The sequence below is a fragment of the Xiphias gladius genome, chromosome 20, assembly GCF_016859285.1.
Source record: "Xiphias gladius isolate SHS-SW01 ecotype Sanya breed wild chromosome 20, ASM1685928v1, whole genome shotgun sequence".
Taxonomy (NCBI): domain Eukaryota; kingdom Metazoa; phylum Chordata; class Actinopteri; order Istiophoriformes; family Xiphiidae; genus Xiphias; species Xiphias gladius.
The window spans coordinates 2224566-2243915 of record NC_053419.1 but is presented as its reverse complement, the minus strand read 5'-3'; the positions used below and the strand labels follow the sequence as shown (position 1 = coordinate 2243915).

Here is a 19350-nt window from a genome sequence, read left to right as displayed (position 1 = left end):
ATAGGATGAATAATAATACTACTAAAACTAAATATAATAATAGTAATGATAATCATAATAAATGAAGCAGTGGGTGTTGAGCAGGATCATGGGATGATGTATATGAATACATGGATCAATAGAACTATGACTCTCCATCAGCCTGGCTACAGTGCTGAAAAGAAACCGAGGGTTGTTTTTATTTTCCTCTGTTATAGATGAGTAATAGGCTACTATGGCATTATAGAGGGCTTTCCTATATGTTTTAAGACTATCTTGCCAGGCTAAACGTGATTCTTCCAGTTTGGTAGAATGCCATATCCTTTCAAGTTTTTTGTGTTGCTTGCTTTAATATGCAGGTTTGGGAGTTAAACCATGGAGCTAACCTCCTTTGTTTTATTATCTTCTTTTTTAGAGGGGCTATAGTGTTGAGTGTCATTCTCATTGAGCCTGCAGCACTATCAACAAGATGATTAATTTGGGAGGGACTAAAGTTAGCATAGGAGTCCTCTGATATACTGTAAAATGGCGGTGAGTTAAGTGCTGATGGAATCAGTTCCTAAAATTTAGCTACAGCACTATCAGATAGACATCTAGAAAAAGACATTTTTGCGTGTGTGTGCGTAGTCCAGTAACAGGAATTCAAAATGTATTAAATAATGGTCCGATAAAAGAGGATTCTGTGGAAAGACTATTAAATGTTCAATTTCGATGCAATAAGTCAGAACATTGTGGAGGGTGCAGTTAAAACAGTGGGTGGGTTTATTTACACCCTGAGCGAAGCCAATTGAGTCTAACAATGAGATAAACGCAGTTCTAAGGCTCATTATCAACGTTCACATGAAATTTAAAATCACATACTATAACTACTTTATCTGTACTAAGGACTAAACTTGATTAAAAACTCTGAGAAATTCAGATAAAAATTCAGAGTATGGGCCAGGAGCGTGGTACACTATAACAAATAGAACAGGCTTTAAAGTTTTCTATGATGGATTTGTAAGACTCAGAACCAGGCTTTTGAATGAGTTATAATTGAGTTTAGGCTGATAAATGGCTGATTATTAGGCTTGAGTTGAAAATGGCTGCAACTCCACCTCCTCGGCCGGTCCCTCAAGGAATGTTAGTATTAATATGATGGGGGGAGTGGATTCATTTAGGCTAAAATATTTATCATGACACAGCCAGGTTTCAGTAAGACAAAATATGTTAATATAATGATCTGATATTAGATTGTTTACTGATAAAGGTTTAGATGGGAGTGATCTAATGTTTTAAGTCTAAGTCCACATTTAATTCTCCTATTTTGTTGTACTTCTGCAGTGGTGGTCTTAATCTGTATTAGGATTGTGTGTACACCTCCCCTTCTGTTTATTTTTGTTAATGTTACAAAAGTTAATGTAGGTGATCGGGGGGCAGGCATATTTAATCTAACAAACAGCAAGATTCCAGCTTTATAATTCATTTAAGAAATTTACATCTGCTAATTGATGAAGGAGTGGACCATGTTGAATGAAATATAATAGTGTTAACTCATTGACTCTTTTCTCCAACTTAAGCTCTTTCACTGCTGCCACCGTTTTTTAAGAGATAAATGCGCGTTCATGTCACACATTAATATTTGTGCCTCCACCAGATTAAAATGGAGGCTCGGCTCTTAATTTTCCCGTTGCAATGGTGAATTGTGGTATCAAAGCTCAGTTGATGATTCCTTTTTTCATTCACCACCCATGCACTTAACTCACAGTGAAATACTCAGAGATAACTGAACTAACTCTCATCAGCTGTTTGCTGTCTCAAGGTTAGTCAACTCAGAGTTCAGTGTTAGATTCAGAGTTTGTTCAAACTCTGCAGCTCCCCTCAGCCCTACAGATCTTTTTAAAATTTGTTTATCTCATTATTTTGGTTTTTACAACCCTCTACTGTTTGGTTCAGTCTCACCGCTTTCATCAGCCTGCTTTCCAGCTTCAGCAAGCAGCTATTTTCAGAGAAAATGTCTAAAAAGCCACTGTACACTAACTGCTCAGGAGCAAACAGTGGACAGACACAGTCGGAGGCCAGCTGGTGAACATAGTGAAGCATTTGGCAGCTAAAGAGCCAGGTATTTTCCTCAGGAGTTGGTAGAGACCAAAAACAGATCCAAAAGAGAGGGAATATTGGACTTAGATTCGTCAGGTGGGGACAACACAACTCAAAATGAAGGATAATGTTACTCTGTGCCTACTGGGGGTGTAAATAGGCTACACATGCTAAAAAATTCAACTTTAATAGGTGATATGTCAGTAATATGTTTACTTACCCACATTGCTGTACATCACATCTTTAGACATGGACAAGTAATTGTTCCATAATTGTTTCAGTATTTTGAAAGGGAATTAAAAGTGTTAAAATCATTAAAAGAGCAAACAATTTAATATAAATTAAAATAATCGAATTGAATTTTATCTTAATTCTTTGTCCAGTTGTTTATATGTTTATACTGTATGTTTCCCATCCTTCAGAATTTTCTTTTTTTACTGTAGCATTTATTTCGTCAGAAACAGCCTTTCCATGAATGACAACAAAAAAAATGCTCCAAAACATTGCAGTCTTAATTCTCAGAGTGGTTTCCCAGATCATGGTGTTATTGTAACTACCTACATTTTCATTTTATTTCTGTTTTCCTCTGCTACACTTGGAACTTCCTTCCACGTTGCTTCTTACAGCTCTCATTATTCTCATCTTCCTGCTGTAGTTCCCATCCAGTGGAAGGAGCTTCCAGGAGGTTCAGGCTCAGCTTAACGAGGTAGCGGCCGGTCTAAACCAGTCAGCCAATGAGGTGGTCCAGGCATCCAGAGGGACAACCCAGGACCTGGCCAGGGCCACCAGCAAGTTTGGACAGGACTTCAGTAACTTCCTGGAAGCTGGTGTTGACATGGCCGGAACATCCCAGGTCAGTATGATGAGAGGACACTTGCACACTTATACATCAGTGATGCTGCTGTGGCAAGAAGTGAAACAGGCTTGAAACTTTCAACCAGAGGGGGTGGTGAAACTGCTTATTCACCTGCTGTTATGTTACTCTTTAACTTCACTGACATCTTATCCACTCAACAAGGGAGACCACTGAATTATTTGATTGGGTGAAATAACAGGTTTTTTATTCTCAGCATCTCAAAATGTAACAGAATACATCAAAGAAAAACAGTATTAATGATAATATAAGTAATGAGGGTATGATTTCTCTACTTCATGATACATTTGCAAAATAATTTCCATTTGCCATAAACTTACAGATGACACCTGAATAAAAACTCCTTCATGTCCCCGTGAATTTTTCCAGAATTCATTTGACCATATATTGTATGTGCTTAAAGTTCTGGTCTGGTGATATTGAATCTTTTTCTTAACAAATCCCATGTGCAGACCCAAACCATCAACATGTTAGTCTGTTTCTCAATACATTCTGCAGCAGCAGTTGTATGGTAGGTACTATAACTGTAAAGTTCTTCCTCCTCTCTTCCAGTCTAAAGAGGACCAGACACAGGTGGTGTCCAATCTAAAGACAATTTCCATGTCATCCAGCAAGCTGCTGCTGGCAGCCAAAGCTCTGTCCACTGACCCCAGCTCCCCCAATCTCAAAAACCAGCTGGCAGCTGCTGCTCGGTAAGAATCCTTTCTCTCTCTCTCTTTGTTTGCCAGTCTTTTTTTTTTTTTTTTTACTATATCTGTCTTTTACATCTGATCCTTTGTGTCCACAGGGCGGTTACAGACAGTATCAACCAGCTCATCACCATGTGCACTCAGCAGGCCCCGGGTCAAAAGGAGTGTGACAATGCTCTCAGAGAGCTGGAGGTAACCATTGTACAACCATCCACTGATTAATCTGTCATTTCTCTACTGTTTTAACTCCTATTCCCTTAAATGTGGCTATGTTGTTCCTAAAATCACCAGTTTAAATCAGTCCTGTATCCATGAGCAGGCGGCTGGTTGGGGCTGGTTCATATATGATAACTCAACTTTAGAGATGATTGATAATGTCCTGTGTAGCGTTTAGCTTTAAATCAGCTCGAACTGCGCAGGTCATGGATACCATCAGAAAAAATGGACTTGGAAATTATTGATAATAAGAATAGGGCAAATTATAAAACAATGACTTAATTCTGGCACGTAGACAGTACGTCTCAGTCAGCTGATATGTCCTGGTAAAGTGTGTGTGTGTTATGACTGTGTTGTGTCTGTGTGCAGTCGGTGAGGGGGATGCTGGAGAACCCCACAGAAGCCGTCAGTGAGCTGTCGTACTTTGACTGCATCGACAGTGTCATGGAAAACTCTAAGGTAGAACACACATCACGGCTGTTCTTCTCCTGCATTTGTTTCTCTACCTTCCCATCATTTGGTCTCATCTTGTTTTTCTTTTCTATTTTCTGTACTTCTTTGCAAAAGGAGGCATTCAGTGCTGTGAAAAGCTCGAACAGTTTACTTTATCTCACAGTGTAAAATGTATGGATTTATTAATAAGAGGAACGACTGTCTCAAGTTACGATAGTACTTTCCATCAGTCATCTTCTAGGCATTTAACCCTTTTTCGGTCCATATCTCATTGTCCTTCCTCCAGTCACTGTGCTCTGAAGCAGAACATGTACAGCAGTGTGTGTGGTTTGTCAGGGCTGTGTGGTTTTAAGACGGGCTGGGTATCTTTTGAAATTGGTAGGATAGCAGTTCTGATATAATGCCAAAGTTTTGTCATTGATACCAAAACCTTACTTTGAAAAATATAAACATGTTTTTTCTACAAATACTTTCTTTTTCATTGAACAAGAAGGCAAAGTTCTCAAATGTTAAAAATACACCAAAACGCCAAAATACAAGCATGTGTACACAAACTTAAGAACTGCTTGAATAAAATGAAGAGTTTTAGATTGAACTCATGAGCTGTATGATCAAAACATTAGGTAACAAATAATTAATCTGAGCGTACATTTGATGCCAGCTTTGAGTACTAGACTGTTTGCTCTTGCCCAGTGAATTACTCATCTTTAGAAGCGTAGAAAGACAATGAAAACATTCTCCAAACTAAACCATGTCTCTTGTGTGAATGTCTGATTTCCTTTGACAGGTCCTTGGTGAGTCCATGGCTGGAATTTCCCACAATGCCAAGAACTCCAATTTGCCAGAGTTTGGTGATTCAGTCAGCGCTGGCTCCAAAGCCTTGTGTGGTCTGACTGAAGCAGCCGCACAGGTAAAATCATTACTGAAGGTTATTTTATTATTGCTGTATACTGAAACCACATAAGGACACCAGCTCAGAGAAAAATGGGGTTGACTGATAACTTTATGTTTGCAATAAGTGCACTTATAATACTTAGACAATGTAAACTGACTTGTGATCTGATGATCTTCCTAGGCTGCCTATCTGGTGGGAGTATCAGACCCCAATAGTTCAGCTGGTCAGAAGGGTCTGGTGGACCCCTCTCAGTTTGCCCGGGCTAATCAGTCTATTCAGATGGCCTGCCAGAACCTGGTGGATCCAGCCTGCACACAATCTCAGGTACATGCTGAGCTCTCTGCAACATCAAGCTAATGGCCACTTTTGTCATGTGGTCGAATAGATCCTTGATTCAACTCAGTGCACTATTTCTCTGCTCAGGTGCTCTCTGCAGCCACCATCGTGGCCAAACACACCTCTGCACTGTGTAACGCCTGTCGCCTGGCCTCCTCCAAAACTCCCAACCCTGTTGCCAAGAGGCAGTTTGTCCAGTCAGCGAAAGAAGTGGCCAACACTACTGCCAACCTGGTCAAGTCCATTAAGGTTTGTAATCCTTTTGAAATTCATCATCAATTAAATGAAAATCAAATAGTCTGTCTTGGGTGAAGCCAAATGTCCGGTTTGCATTTAATAGCCCTGGGCTAGCATAACAGCTGTGTAATGCCTCAAACAAACTAGTCTATACAGTATTAATGTCTAAAGGTAAAAGGGTTTTAGCTGTTCTGAATGGCAAGACTTGAAGGCGGGGCAAAAAGCCTGTCGTCATAGAGAGTGACTGGGCAAGCTCATCTTTTGAAGCATACTGACCCCTTAATCCTGGTTCACCATTGTAGTGGGGCAGATCTGGAAGCATAGTCTCTCTTCTAATCGAGCCACTTTAGTCCCAGGTTCATATCAATACTCTCTGTAAACATTGTCTAAAATGCCATGTCCCCTCTGCAGGCTTTGGATGGAGCCTTTAACCAGGAGAACAGAGAGAAGTGTAAGGCTGCCACTGGTCCACTGATAGAAGCTGTGGACAATTTGACAGCCTTTGCGTCCAACCCAGAGTTTGCAAGCATTCCTGCGCAGATCAGCCCTGAGGTATGTCCCCACCTAAACACTCATTACATTGGAATGGCTAATGGTAGGTATTATTATGTGGTACAAAAGGGCAAGTAGGTTCAATCAGATATTAATTGAGAGCATGACGTGATAGCTCACTGATCTTATCTTAAAGAAGTAAATAGCATGGAAGCAATTTGAGTGTGTTACTACTTCTAGTTTTTTGTGCAGACTTAATTCTCTGTTCTGTGCTAACTGAATGCAGTTGAGTCAGTAAGTAAGGGAAAAGCTCTACTAAGTGTGTGTTCCCGGAGGTCACCACTAACCTTAAGGCTGATTTCTGTTGATTCCTTTCTATGTCTCTAAGCCCAACTGAACTCATTCTTACTCTAGTATGTCCTTTTCATACTGATTTCCTCTCACCTTCCTCAGGGCCATGCAGCCATGGAACCGATTGTGGCAGCAGCAAAGACGATGCTGGAGAGCTCGACCGGCCTGATCCAAACTGCCCGCTCTCTGGCTGTCAACCCCAAAGACCCCCCTAAGTGGTCTGTGCTGGCAGGACACTCCAGGACTGTATCTGACTCCATCAAGAAACTCATCACCAACATGAGGTAAACTCTGCTGCTACTACTACTACTACTACTGGCTGGGCTGCCTACACCCATCTCTTTAATTTTATGTGTATGCATGATGAAAAAATCTCTGCATCATCAGTCATCACATCACAAGTCTAATATGAATACAATATATTGTTTCTGTTATACCACGATGAATATAGACTTCTGTAATATTACAAAGACAGATGTAGCAGCCATGACACTTCAGAATAAGGTCTGTAGTTGTTTAAATATAACTGGAGCACCCAGAGTGCTGAGGAACAAAAAACATTTCATACTAATTCTAACTGTAAGATCCATTTCTATACTAAGCTCAAGTGTGTTACAAGAGTCTCAAAGTGCCCTATTACTTATTTAGTTATCATTTATAGTAGCTTCTATTCACTGTATACACCCTCCACCCTGTGTATTTGTGTAGAGAAAAGGCTCCTGGCCAGAGAGAATGTGATGACGCTATTGAGGTGCTGAACGGCTGCATCCGTGAGGTTGATCAGGCTTCTCTGGCTGCCATAAGCCAGCAGCTAACACCCCGAGAAGACATCTCCATGGAGGTAACACAAACACGCGTGCACACCCACACACACACACGAAGACACAAAGAATGTGTGTACACACACACACACACACACTCTCTAACACTCTAAGAAGTGTATACAGACAATCAAATGATGAAGGAAAACTCTGTAATGTAACTCTATTTACCATACATTAATAAGAATTAATCTTACATGTGTGTATGTTTCAGACTCTCCATGAGCAGATGGCTGCTTCAGTCCATGAAATCAGTAACTTGATTGATCCTGTAGCTGTGGCTGCTCGCTCGGAGGCCTCCCAGCTGGGACACAAGGTAAAACACCTGACAACCCTCTACGCAGCTGACACAGTGTAACATGAATGTTGACCAGCTGGTGGTCAGTCTAAAGACAGACTAGGGCTACAGTGACATGTTACTTTTAGGGCTTTCACTTTTTCCAAAAATCAAGTTCGATCAAATTTTGAATTCGAGCAGGTCATTACGGTTCGAATATTAACTTTTTCCCCCCACATTCAAGCGAATGCTTGAATTTCAAATAAAAAGTGACAGTCCTTGTTCCTTTTATTTCAGAAACTCTGTTTTGAATTTGTCATTATGTATAATTTCTTCCCCAATACACTTGAACAGGTATCTCAGATGGCCAGCTACTTTGAGCCCCTGATCATGGCAGCCATTGGCACAGCATCCAAGATCCTCAGCAGCCAGCAGCAGATGGCTGTCTTAGACCAGACCAAAACCCTCACAGAGTCAGCCCTGCAGATGCTCTACACTGCCAAGGAGGCTGGCGGAAACCCCAAGGTAATGAATCTGGCACTCGTCAAACAAAGTCCTCTACAGAAGTTGGTAGAATAACCTGGTCAAATGACACAGCCCTTTAATCTTGAGACTAGGTCCTGGGGGGTGTAACAAAGCACAGACCAAGAAAATGGTGCAGTTTACAATGCAGTCTAAAATAAGTTGTCACACACTGAGAAGCTGGTGTCTTTGTCATATATTATTTTATTCACAAGTGCAGCTTTGCAAACTGGGTTCCACCACAGGCTTCATCAGACTTGCTCACTGTAAAATGAGCCTGATAGTCTCATTGAACAATTGGACTTAAGAAGGTATGCTGCTATCAGTGATGCAGTGGCCTAAGATATTGTCATGCATCAAACACAGTTTGATAAAAGTGAGTCTTATGATACAACAATGAAAGATATCAAAGTTGACAACAAAAAAAAATATGAATGAAAGGGATTGTTTTGTCATGATGAAATACTGGCAGGCCATACAAATAAGAATCCCATGCTGGTGAATAAAGATTACAATTTTTTTTACAGATATGGGAATAATTTCTCAACAAATGCTCTTTTGATCTTATATTGTTTATAATTGAACAAATGAAGCACATAGCCACTCAAGTTTAAAGAGAAATTGAGGCCGTACAGGAACAAATAAAAAACAAATTGGAAAATGTTACATTTGCAGAAATGGAGAACAATCTGTGCGACTATAAGAGGAACGGCTTTGAAAGACGTGCACAACATAACAAAAAACTGAAGCTGGAACAAGTTGGACAAAAATATAAACGGGCAACTACCAAGGCAGAAAAGCCAAAATCAAAGCAGTAGACAGAGCCATCTCCTGACTAGTGAAAAGGATACTAGAGATCCAGGACATACAGGTGAATCATCCATTCATGGTGTTTTTTTTAGACAAGCATCAACCATCCACAAGAGAAAGAAAAGGACAAGGAGAGGGAGAAAGAAGAAGGGAGCAAAACAGCAGTCCCTATCAAATGACAACATACAACAAAAACCAGTAATAACAATGCATGCAACAGTCATGCTTTGTTATCATGCGGGTCGCACTAACATCAGTGACAGCTAAGCTGTTACTTACAGTTTTCTTGTGATTTGGCAAATTTGCTGTAGATTTGTGATATGCCAGTTTCCTTTGGCATATATGGCACTCAACATTTCTGGGGTCATCTTCTCAAATTTGGAAGTTATTCCAGACGTTTGTCTTTTGCGACATCTTGCTAGTGTAGTTGTAACTTGTAAGCCTGTCACGTGGTCACGTGTCACTCTCCCAGTCACAGTGCTGGTAACGTTAGTTAATAGCTCATTGAACAACTGGTGTACAAAGCTATCTCTAAAATTAAATGTGCTTGTCTGACTATAACTAATAATCATCAATGTTGATGCATAATGAATAGTGTTGAATTATTATTTCTGACTTCATATGCTATTTTGGGTTTTGTGGTAATGCACATAAAGTAATTTTTTTTTAAAAACTGAGCATTTGAATACTGATTTGGACGTCGAATAGCATGGCAGCAGTCAAAGCTTTGAAGGTTCAAGGCATTTGGCTCTTCCCTAATATCAGCGTAATAAAAGGCTCTACAGTCAAATCAGGAGATTGTCGAAGTATCTGACAAAGGTGGATCTATAGTCATACAAAGTAGAACAGATGTAGAGGTTATTGGACAATTGAATAATACACATTTTTATGGTGCCTTATCTAGCTGTCTGATTGGATGTGTTATGAGACGCTGTATCTTTGTTGCACAGCAACAGTTAAGAGCGTTACTTCAGACTAGAATGGCACTCAGTAGAGCGCATACATCTGCCAAGCCCAAATATTGCCAAAAATGTAGAGAAAAATGTCCCAAATCGCAATGTTAAGGAAAGTGATTTAAAAAAAAAAAAAAAAAAAAAAAATTCCTTGATCCGCCCCATTAACCGGATCTGCTCTAAAATGCAATGGGTTGCTGCCTGGCCCCTAACCCTCCTTCCACCAAGTGGTAAGGGTTAGGGTTGGTGCTAATCAGTTCGGTACTTTTTGCGTAATCCTGCTGACTAATATACAAACAAACAAACAAACAAACAGACATGGGTGAAAATATAACTTCCAGGGTGGAGGTAATAAATAAATTGTGATAGCTTATAATAACTTAGAACTTAGAATAATGAATCACAGATGTTTGAATTGTTTGCACAAAGGTCCACAATGGATGTATAAAAGAATGAGACCACATTGGAGTTACTTGGTTATTAATGGGGTGCTGACATAATTGTCCTATGCTTAAAATTCGAATACTTATTTTTTTCAAAAATGGTTCAAGCAAAAATGTTTGCTTTGTGTGCACAAACATTCACAAACAAATTGAAAGTTATTCATATCCTGATCATATGGGGTTGCAATGATTGCACAAGGTTCAGTAATATTCCGTACAGACGTCAGTAATGTGGTACACTGTCTGTTTAATCAAACTGCCAACCTGAGTAATTCATGTGAAATGTGCAGGTATTACGGCATAGTAAGCTAACTTGATGAAGTAACCACTAGTAACCATTTAGCTTGGCTTGTAACAATCACTTCACCATTGACATTCAGAAACGTTTACTTTGTTTAGCTCAATTCTGTTACTTCTGTTATATTTCTACAGCCTTTGCCAAAGAACATAGCTCAGTAAAAGGCTTTCTGTTAGCAGAGGTATGTAGGTTTATCTTGTCACCATATGTTGCTTCTTCCAAGTTAATTGGCCAACTGCTGCACGCGTATTCGCCAACAGTCTGTGTTCGACTGGTAAACAGTGACCTCACTGTGCGTGCATGTGTTTGTTTGTGGGTATGTGATAGGGTCCCCTTCCTGTCATACTATCCCCAGTCAGCTCAGTGCAGTGTAGAAAGCGAAAGTGAAGGTGGAATATTAGTGAACCATGTAAAATTCCAGCTGTGGCACTCAAAATTCAACAGTGGTGGAATGCACATAGGGGAAATGCTGCTTTCATATCATCACATTTTGACCATTGCAATTTGCTGTACTCAAATTCAAAGAGATCACTTCACTTCTGTTCTGCACTGGTTATTTCTTAAAACTTATATTTTTAAAATAGCCTTTTATTAATGTTAGCACAGAGTTTTATTTTTCCAGTTTCATTATGTTTTATGTGTTTTGTTTATTTAACCTTTTTTATCTTATATTATTGCATTTCATTCTATTCCCTTTGCTGCGTTTCATTTCCTTTTATATTATTTATTGTTGTGCTGAGTTGTTTTAGCAGTCCGGTTAAATATTTCAGAATTACCCACTCAAATGTGTTTTCTTTTCTCCAGGCAGCACACATGCAGGAGGCCCTGGAGGAGTCAGTGCAGATGATGAAAGAAGCAGTAGATGACCTGGGCGCCACTCTGGCTGAAGCTGCCAGTGCAGCAGGAGCTGTGGGTGGCATGGTTGACTCCATCAATGATGCTATTAATAAAATGGAAGACACACCTGCACTTGAACCTGAAGGCACCTTCGTGGATTACCAGACTACCATGGTTAAGACAGCCAAGGCCATTGCTGTCACTGTACAGGAGATGGTAAAGCATTTTGATAATTATCCAATAAGATAATTTTTTTAAAAACTAAAGACGAGCTAAATACTAAACCATGTAACTAAATTACATCACTTCTCACTTTAAGTGGTCCAAAAAAGAAACTAGTCTGTTACAATAGGTGGTTAACGCAGCAGCTAGATAATGTAGTGGTTAAGAACATCCAGTCATCAATAAGAAAGTTTTACCTGAAGTTCTGCAAAGCTGGGAAGCTGCTTCAGTGATACATTCCCACATTTCTTCAGTGGCAGATCCAACCCTTCCCCCTATTATCTGCAACCAGCCCTGCCCCCGAATCACGCCTCACCCCTTGTGACAGTATCATGTCCCATCGCGCCCCCATTATGAGGCATTGCCACTGTCATGGTGCAATCAGACCGAAATCAACCTGGTGAAATTTGCACCTGTGATCTTGCTAAAAGCAGAAGGGGACAGGAAATAGTGTGGATAGGGTTGTAAATATAACCTGCAGGCAGTGGTGGAGCCAGACAATTTTCACAGGGGTGGTTTTTTCTGCATGCGCTGTACAGATGTTTGCTTATAGCCAAAAGGTTGTTATGTAAAATAAGCCCCTAAAAGTCTGTGGATGCAATAAGATAGAAACAGTTTATACATTTACTATTATTATTTTTATTAATAATATTATTAGTGGGTTTCAGTTCTTTTGTAGCTTGTACCTGAATCTCTGCTCTTTGGAGTTTGGTTCCTGTTCTTACTTTCATCAGATTTCAACAGATTTGAGCATCACTATACACATAACAATCAATGCTGATGACTGCTGATGAGGATTATGAGCCGTTGTTCTTTCAAATTTATTTGGCACAAACAGTTTCAAATACGTCATCAGGGGGGCATTTACAGGCAGTGCTGCCAACTTACAATCTTTGTCGCTAGATTTAAAGACTTTGCAGACCCCTTTTTCAAAAAAGCACCTAGGAACAAATCTAGCAACTTTTTGGACAAACCTTACCTACTTTCTGTAGAATAGTGTTGCCAGTATTGCCCCTGCAAGTGTGAGGCTGGTCTTTCCCTTCGCAGGCACATCTCTCTATGAGTCTCATTCAATTGACCGGACGGCAGATGGATAAAAGGGCGGTCCAGCCATAATAGGTTTTGACCTAGTCTACATACTCCCCTTCCTCTTTGTAAAAAGGAAGCCTAGTAAAAAAAAAGGTGATATATCATCAGGAATAGAAGTTTTTCTTCCCATTTGAGTCTCAAGTTAACTGGAGGAGGAGAATCCTACTGTGGTTAGTGTTCTACAAACACTAGAGCTCTTAATGCTGGAGTGTTGTTGCTAATGCTAGCCAACAAACATTTCCTGTTGCTGTGTCTTCACATTAAAGAAAATTCTCTTGCACAACAAGACATGGACATGTTGGGAACTTTTTATAGGCGAATCAGTTTTAATGATGATGGGCAGGAAAATTTGAAAAAGAAACAAACACATCGAGGCTGTTTTATAATTTTATGGAAAACTAATTTGCATTGTGTGTGCAGCACATTAGTGCAGGTATCCCAGCCATATGAAAACCAAATATCTATTTTATGCTTTGCAAGATTGAACCCATCCTTTTACTTAAATAAATCCATTCATGAAACAGTTAAATCTATTGTCAGTGAACATCTTTCTGGTAATTATACTGACAGCAGAGACTTCGTTTTTATCCACATCAGCAAAACCCAGCAACAGCATGTGTTTTTAGCATGTGTCAGACGACAACAGTGAGTGAGTTGAACACATAGTGGGTGGGAGAGGGGCACAACCAGTTAAGTGCACTGCTAAAAAATGTGTCCCCAGTGGAGCTGCGGCAGTAGAGAAATGGTTAAGCGCAAGAAAAAAAAATTAGCCAGACTTAGCCAGAATTAGCCAGATCCAAGGCCACCCCCTGGTTCTGCCATTGCCTGCAGGAACTAGCATGGCTTGCGGACTAGCAACAGCAGTTAACAAAGTTGTTAATTATACAGTGTTATATCAAACATTTCACCGTCAATAACCTCTGTCATTGTCCTTTCACTCCCTACCAACAAACAGCATCCCTTCCTCTCTGCTGCTCATTCACCCTTGAGTTATAAAACAAGAATATAAACAAACAGTATTTCCTGAATAAGAGGTCAGTCCCACCTCCCTCTCAAACCAAAGTGAAGGAGGCAGGAGAGTTTTCCACCTGAAGTAAATGTGTCTTGCCTCGTTTAAAAAACGAATGAATGGAAAGCGAATTTCAGTCTGACTGCACCAAAACTCTGCCCCTGTCATCTGCATAAGGCCTTGCCCCATGACTATCCAAGCCCCGCCCCTGTTGTCTCCACCATGTCCCACCACTCTGACAGTTCAAGGCCATGCCTACTGTGACAAAGTCAGGGCCCGCCCCTTTGACAGTGCAGCTTGCCTTCTTTAGTGACATGAAGTTGGCTGTTGACTCAGTGTGAATTATACATCTGCAGTATTTGTTTTGTGTTGTCATTATAGTGCGTATTTTTGTTTTTTTGATCATCTACCTGGTGTAAACCTGATAGATTAACTAGTTATTACTCAACAAATGTATTTTCTCATCTCTCTTTAGGTGACAAAATCTAACACCAACCCAGATGACCTCGGAGGATTGGCCAACCAGCTGACTAATGAGTTTGGAAATCTGGCAAATGAAGCTAAATATGCAGCCATGACTGCAGAGAATGATGAAGTAAATAAAACCAAACGTACCTCATAATGTCGTCTTTACAGGCCATGTCAGTGCTGCATATCTCACTTTCCATTATTTTTATGTCTTTTTTTGTTTCTAGATTGGTTCTCACATTAAGAAGCAGGTGGGTGAGCTGGGTTTCAGCTGCACAGGTCTGGTGACCAAAGCTGGAGCTCTGCAGTGCAGTCCCAACGACTCGTTCACCAAGAAAGAACTGATTGAAAGCGCCCGCAAAGTCTCTGAGAAGGTTGGTCCACAACCAATCGCTTCACTTCTTTTTTTTTTTTTTTTCAATTATTTTTCTGGAATTTGATTAAATATCAATAGTGAATAGATGACAGGAAACAAGGGCGTGAGAGATGCATCCAAGGTATCTAGCAGGGGACGTTGCCATTGATGATTGGCATGTTAACCCACTAGGCCAAGGGTGCACCTCCAGGCTCTTTACCTCTTCCACCTACTCCATCCACCGTGGATATTTTTTAATTTATACACATTAGCTCACTGCAACTGTTAGAATATATTTCATTAGAAGTTTTTGAAATTTCACTTTTTTCCTCTCAAACTTGTAGACCTGGCCTATTCATGGGGTTTAATGGGCACAAGTCCAACTTCAACTCATTACAGATTTGTCCTCTTGCTGCAGGTCTCCCATGTGTTGGCGTCCCTGCAGGCAGGAAACCGTGGCACCCAGGCCTGCATCACAGCAGCCAGCGCTGTGTCTGGAATCATCGCCGACCTCGACACCACCATCATGTTTGCCACTGCTGGTACTCTAAACAGAGAGAACGCAGAGACATTCGCTGACCACAGGTACAAATCCCTGCAGAGACCCTCTGTTTGGTTTTTTTTTCTGTGCTCAATATCATGAAGGTTTCGACCTCTCATAGCAGCTGCTGTAGTTGCACTGTAGTTGTCATAAAATATGGAAAATAAACTCCAGGAACAAGCTTCATTTTTTCAGAAAGACCAGTGACAGAAATGCTTAAAAGATAGATTGCACTGAGCATTATTGAAGCTCATCAGTGATAGCTGGTGACTTTTTTACCTTTGTGTGTGCAGAGAATGCATCTTGAAGACAGCTAAGGCTCTAGTGGAAGACACCAAGCTGCTGGTGTCCGGTGCTGGAGCCAGTCAGGAGAAACTGGCCCAGGCTGCCCAGTCCTCAGTGACCACCATCACCAAACTGGCTGATGTGGTCAAACTGGGAGCTGCCAGCCTTGGTTCTGAAGATCCAGAGACCCAGGTATGGGCCGCAGAACTGCCTTCAGAAAACATGTTGCATGTTGACTGACAAAAAGTGCTTGAAAATCCTGGCTCTGGTTTCAACTGAATACATCCCTCTTGTACCAAAGCTCAATGTTCATTACCAAATACCCAAACCTAAAGCTATAGAGTGACATCACTGTGCACCAAAGATCAGCCAATAAGTAGATGGCTGGTTCAAGAACAACTTTCACACAGATTTAGGTTTGGGTACTGTGATAGAAACAACAGATACATTTATAAAGAAAATGAATAGTAAGCATAAAAATGAGAAATAATAAACAACAAAATATACAAAAAGTAGAAATGGGATTGTGGATGTTCCTATTAAGTCCCCATTTTATACGTTTTCAAAGACAAATCAAACACCATTCATTTAGCTCTCCTTTAAGCCAGGGTTCCCAACCTTTTCAAGGTAAAAACCCCCCAGAATAATCAGGTTGGTTTTCATGACCCCCTTCTCAAGTTAAACTGATTTTAAACTTTCATGTTCAAGCACTTCTGAGCAAATAGCACACTGTTGATGTTCCATGTTGTTTTTGGCTATGCATCTAAATTAATATTGCGGAAAGTCAGGCAGATATTTCTGAAGCTTGTTGGGAGCTCAGGGTTCTGTTGGAACTGGCACTATTGCCTTGCATTTCTCAGTCGGTGGTGCTGCTGTGGGATTTTAAGGCAACCCACCTTAAGACAACTCCTGTTAGCCCAAATCTTGAGCTTGAATACTATTTCTTTGAAGCCATCGCTCCATAGTCATTCCATATGATAGCTAGCAAAACAGGTTATAGCTGCTTGGTTAAGCACAATACTGAGGCACAAAAGTAGCAAAATGAAACAGTTTTTTTGTGTGTCCAATCAGAAACTCACTGACTCTCACAAACATATATACCACTGATACAGGCAATGTAATGTATAAACCATTCCCCAGTCTAAAATATGTTATTTTGTTTATAATCTGTTATTTTATTTTTTTCTCCGCAACCATTTGGCTACCCCCTGGAATTACTCTCACAATCCCCTTGGGGGTTGGGACCCTCAGGTTGAGAACCACTGCTTTAAGCTATGGGAGGGAACTGACAATGATGCTATCTATGGTGAATTCTATAGTCTGTCTCACGTGGGGGTAGGCAGAGACCACTGTCCTCTAAAGGACACAACTTTATAAACACTCTTGAAGCCCCTGACCTAGCAGACAGCTGCTTCTTGATGTGCCTAGGTACAATCACTTCCAACGTGAAGGCATCAAGTAAAACTGTAAGGCACTGTGTTCTGCACTCTGCAGGTGGTCCTGATCAATGCAGTGAAAGATGTGGCCAAAGCTCTGGCTAACCTCATCAGCACCACCAAAGCAGCTGCAGGCAAACCTCACGACGACCCCAGCATGCTGCAGCTTAAGAACTCCGCTAAGGTAAGATGCAAAACACAAAGTCATATGAGACTCATCCTCTATAGCAACACCCTGCTTTACCCGTAAGGTGGTGTATGAATGAAAAATGAGAGCTGAGAGAAAGGTTCAAACCCTGCAGACTTTTCTTACCTATGCACAGCTGACCAATCACTGTGTGCAGTAGGCATGGTGGCTGGATTGTCAGTTTGGAACTCTGAACAACTCTTATAACTTTGAAAAATTGTCAGATAAGATCTGTTTGTATCAATATAAGATTTATCAGTGAGCATTTTTATTCTTGCCAACAGTCTAATCTACGGTCATATGATCTGACCTGTTGTTATAGGTGATGGTGACCAATGTAACATCCCTCCTGAAGACGGTGAAGGCAGTGGAGGATGAAGCCACAAAGGGGACCAGAGCTTTAGAGGCCACTATTGAACACATCAAACAGGAGCTAGCTGTGAGTAATTAGAATCTTGAAATGGAAATGTTGTGTTATCAATATCTTTGTCAAGATTTGGAATAAATGTTTCTATACTACTCCAACCAGTAGCAGATGCTGTAGCCTAGTACCAACTGAAACTAGGCTCCTTCTAGCAAGAAGGATATATTCAGAATGCTAATCCTGCGGCTAATTCTGTAGTATAAAATTCACTTAGCTATATGTTAGTTCACTTACAGTCCCTTGGTTTTACCATACAGGTGTTCAGCAGTTCTGACCCACCACCAAAGACAACCACACCAGAGGAGTTCATTCGCATGACTAAAGGAATCACTATGGCAACAGCAAAGGCAGTGGCTGCTGGGAACTCTTGTCGTCAGGAAGACATCATTGCCACAGCCAACCTCAGCAGAAGGGCCATCGCTGACATGCTGCACTCCTGCAAGGTACACAGGAGCTTCATGTCATGAGATACACTCTATCTGTTGGTCCACACAACTGGCGATCAGAGAAACTGTTAACAGTCAATTAGCCCAAAATCCGTCACAGTCTGAGATCTTGAATGTTTGAGAACAAAAATTACTCAGAAATAGTACAGGGTTGACGATTTGAGTGACCGTGATTCTGAATAATTTTTAAAATATTGTAATGTTTTGATATTAAGATAATGCAGGGATAATTATTACATATCAGCCATCTCTGTAACCCCTGGTTATAACACACATTCTCTTGCAGTTGTTGGTTGCTAATTTTTATAATTTCAATAAGGAATTCTTACTTTGGTTGTGAAGGAAAAATCATCTATTCAGTCATTACGGTATCTGTCTTTGAAAAAGCAGCTGTCTCTGCATCAAATGACCAACTAACCAACAAAGATTTACATTACTGTAGTGTTTTTTTGTTGTTGTTAAATTGTCGTTATCAAATACAAGTCAGGTTGGTAAGGTTTCTTCCCAGCTTGTAAATCTCATCAACTCAAAAATACCATTCAGTAATGTCATGTTTCCAATGAAAGGTCAAATTATTTCCCCCTTTTTCAATTTAAGAAATGCATTTTAACATACAAAATGCCCTACTGCCTAAGTTCTCAGTGTTTAGTTCAGATGTTGATTTCCGTCTGTTTGCTCTTTCAGCAAGCTGCCTACCACCCAGAGGTCAGCAAAGAGGTCCAGATGAGAGCTCTGCGCTACGGCAATGAATGTGCTTCTGGATATCTGGGACTGCTGGAGCATGTGTTGGTGGTAAGACATCATTACCCACACACACAAATACACACTAACACTTTACTTTCAGGACTTTACAGTGCTACCCATTTGTCCTAGCAGTTCCTAAAAACATTTCCTGACTTGGAGACGAGTAGTTGAAATGTAGAAATTCTGCAGCCCCGCATGACAGCAACCATATCACAACCACTAACACAGAGTGGACATGGCCATTGTGACTAAGGGATCATTTACTAGTGTAGTTGGAATAAACATGGAGAACTGGGTACTTAGAAGACGGCCGGCTCTAGCCATTTTGGTGCCCTTAGGATTTGGCAAACAGCAGCTGCAGTTACTAGTTACTTTTCAGATTACAATTTTTCATATCCTTCCTGTCCACTCCAAACCATGTAACTCCAAATGTGTTGATTTGAAAGTTTGTGATAAAGATTAATTGTTCCTGCATCGGCTGAGAAAATTCTCCTACTTCTTAAGCTAAATAAACTATTTAAAAACCGTCTTGGATTAGCTGGAAAATGCATTGTCACAAAGTTTAAAACAGGCTGTTTTAGG

General features: G+C 40.5%; 1 protein-coding gene across 3 annotated transcripts in view; it reads left to right on the top strand.

The window, feature by feature from the left end:
* The window catches only part of tln1 (talin 1), an 85311-nt gene that overhangs the window by 47154 nt on the left and 18807 nt on the right, over positions 1-19350 (top strand). For all 3 annotated transcript variants that reach the window (XM_040158438.1, XM_040158436.1, XM_040158437.1), the window contains exons 30-50: positions 2714-2911; positions 3485-3624; positions 3720-3813; positions 4207-4296; positions 5078-5200; positions 5366-5509; positions 5609-5770; positions 6170-6310; positions 6704-6885; positions 7310-7442; positions 7637-7738; positions 8054-8224; positions 11530-11778; positions 14358-14477; positions 14578-14724; positions 15124-15290; positions 15540-15723; positions 17026-17151; positions 17477-17593; positions 17836-18021; positions 18709-18816. In XM_040158438.1, coding sequence (XP_040014372.1) covers positions 2714-2911; positions 3485-3624; positions 3720-3813; positions 4207-4296; positions 5078-5200; positions 5366-5509; positions 5609-5770; positions 6170-6310; positions 6704-6885; positions 7310-7442; positions 7637-7738; positions 8054-8224; positions 11530-11778; positions 14358-14477; positions 14578-14724; positions 15124-15290; positions 15540-15723; positions 17026-17151; positions 17477-17593; positions 17836-18021; positions 18709-18816 — 3084 coding nt within the window. The remainder of the gene's footprint in view (positions 1-2713; positions 2912-3484; positions 3625-3719; positions 3814-4206; positions 4297-5077; positions 5201-5365; positions 5510-5608; positions 5771-6169; positions 6311-6703; positions 6886-7309; positions 7443-7636; positions 7739-8053; positions 8225-11529; positions 11779-14357; positions 14478-14577; positions 14725-15123; positions 15291-15539; positions 15724-17025; positions 17152-17476; positions 17594-17835; positions 18022-18708; positions 18817-19350) is intronic.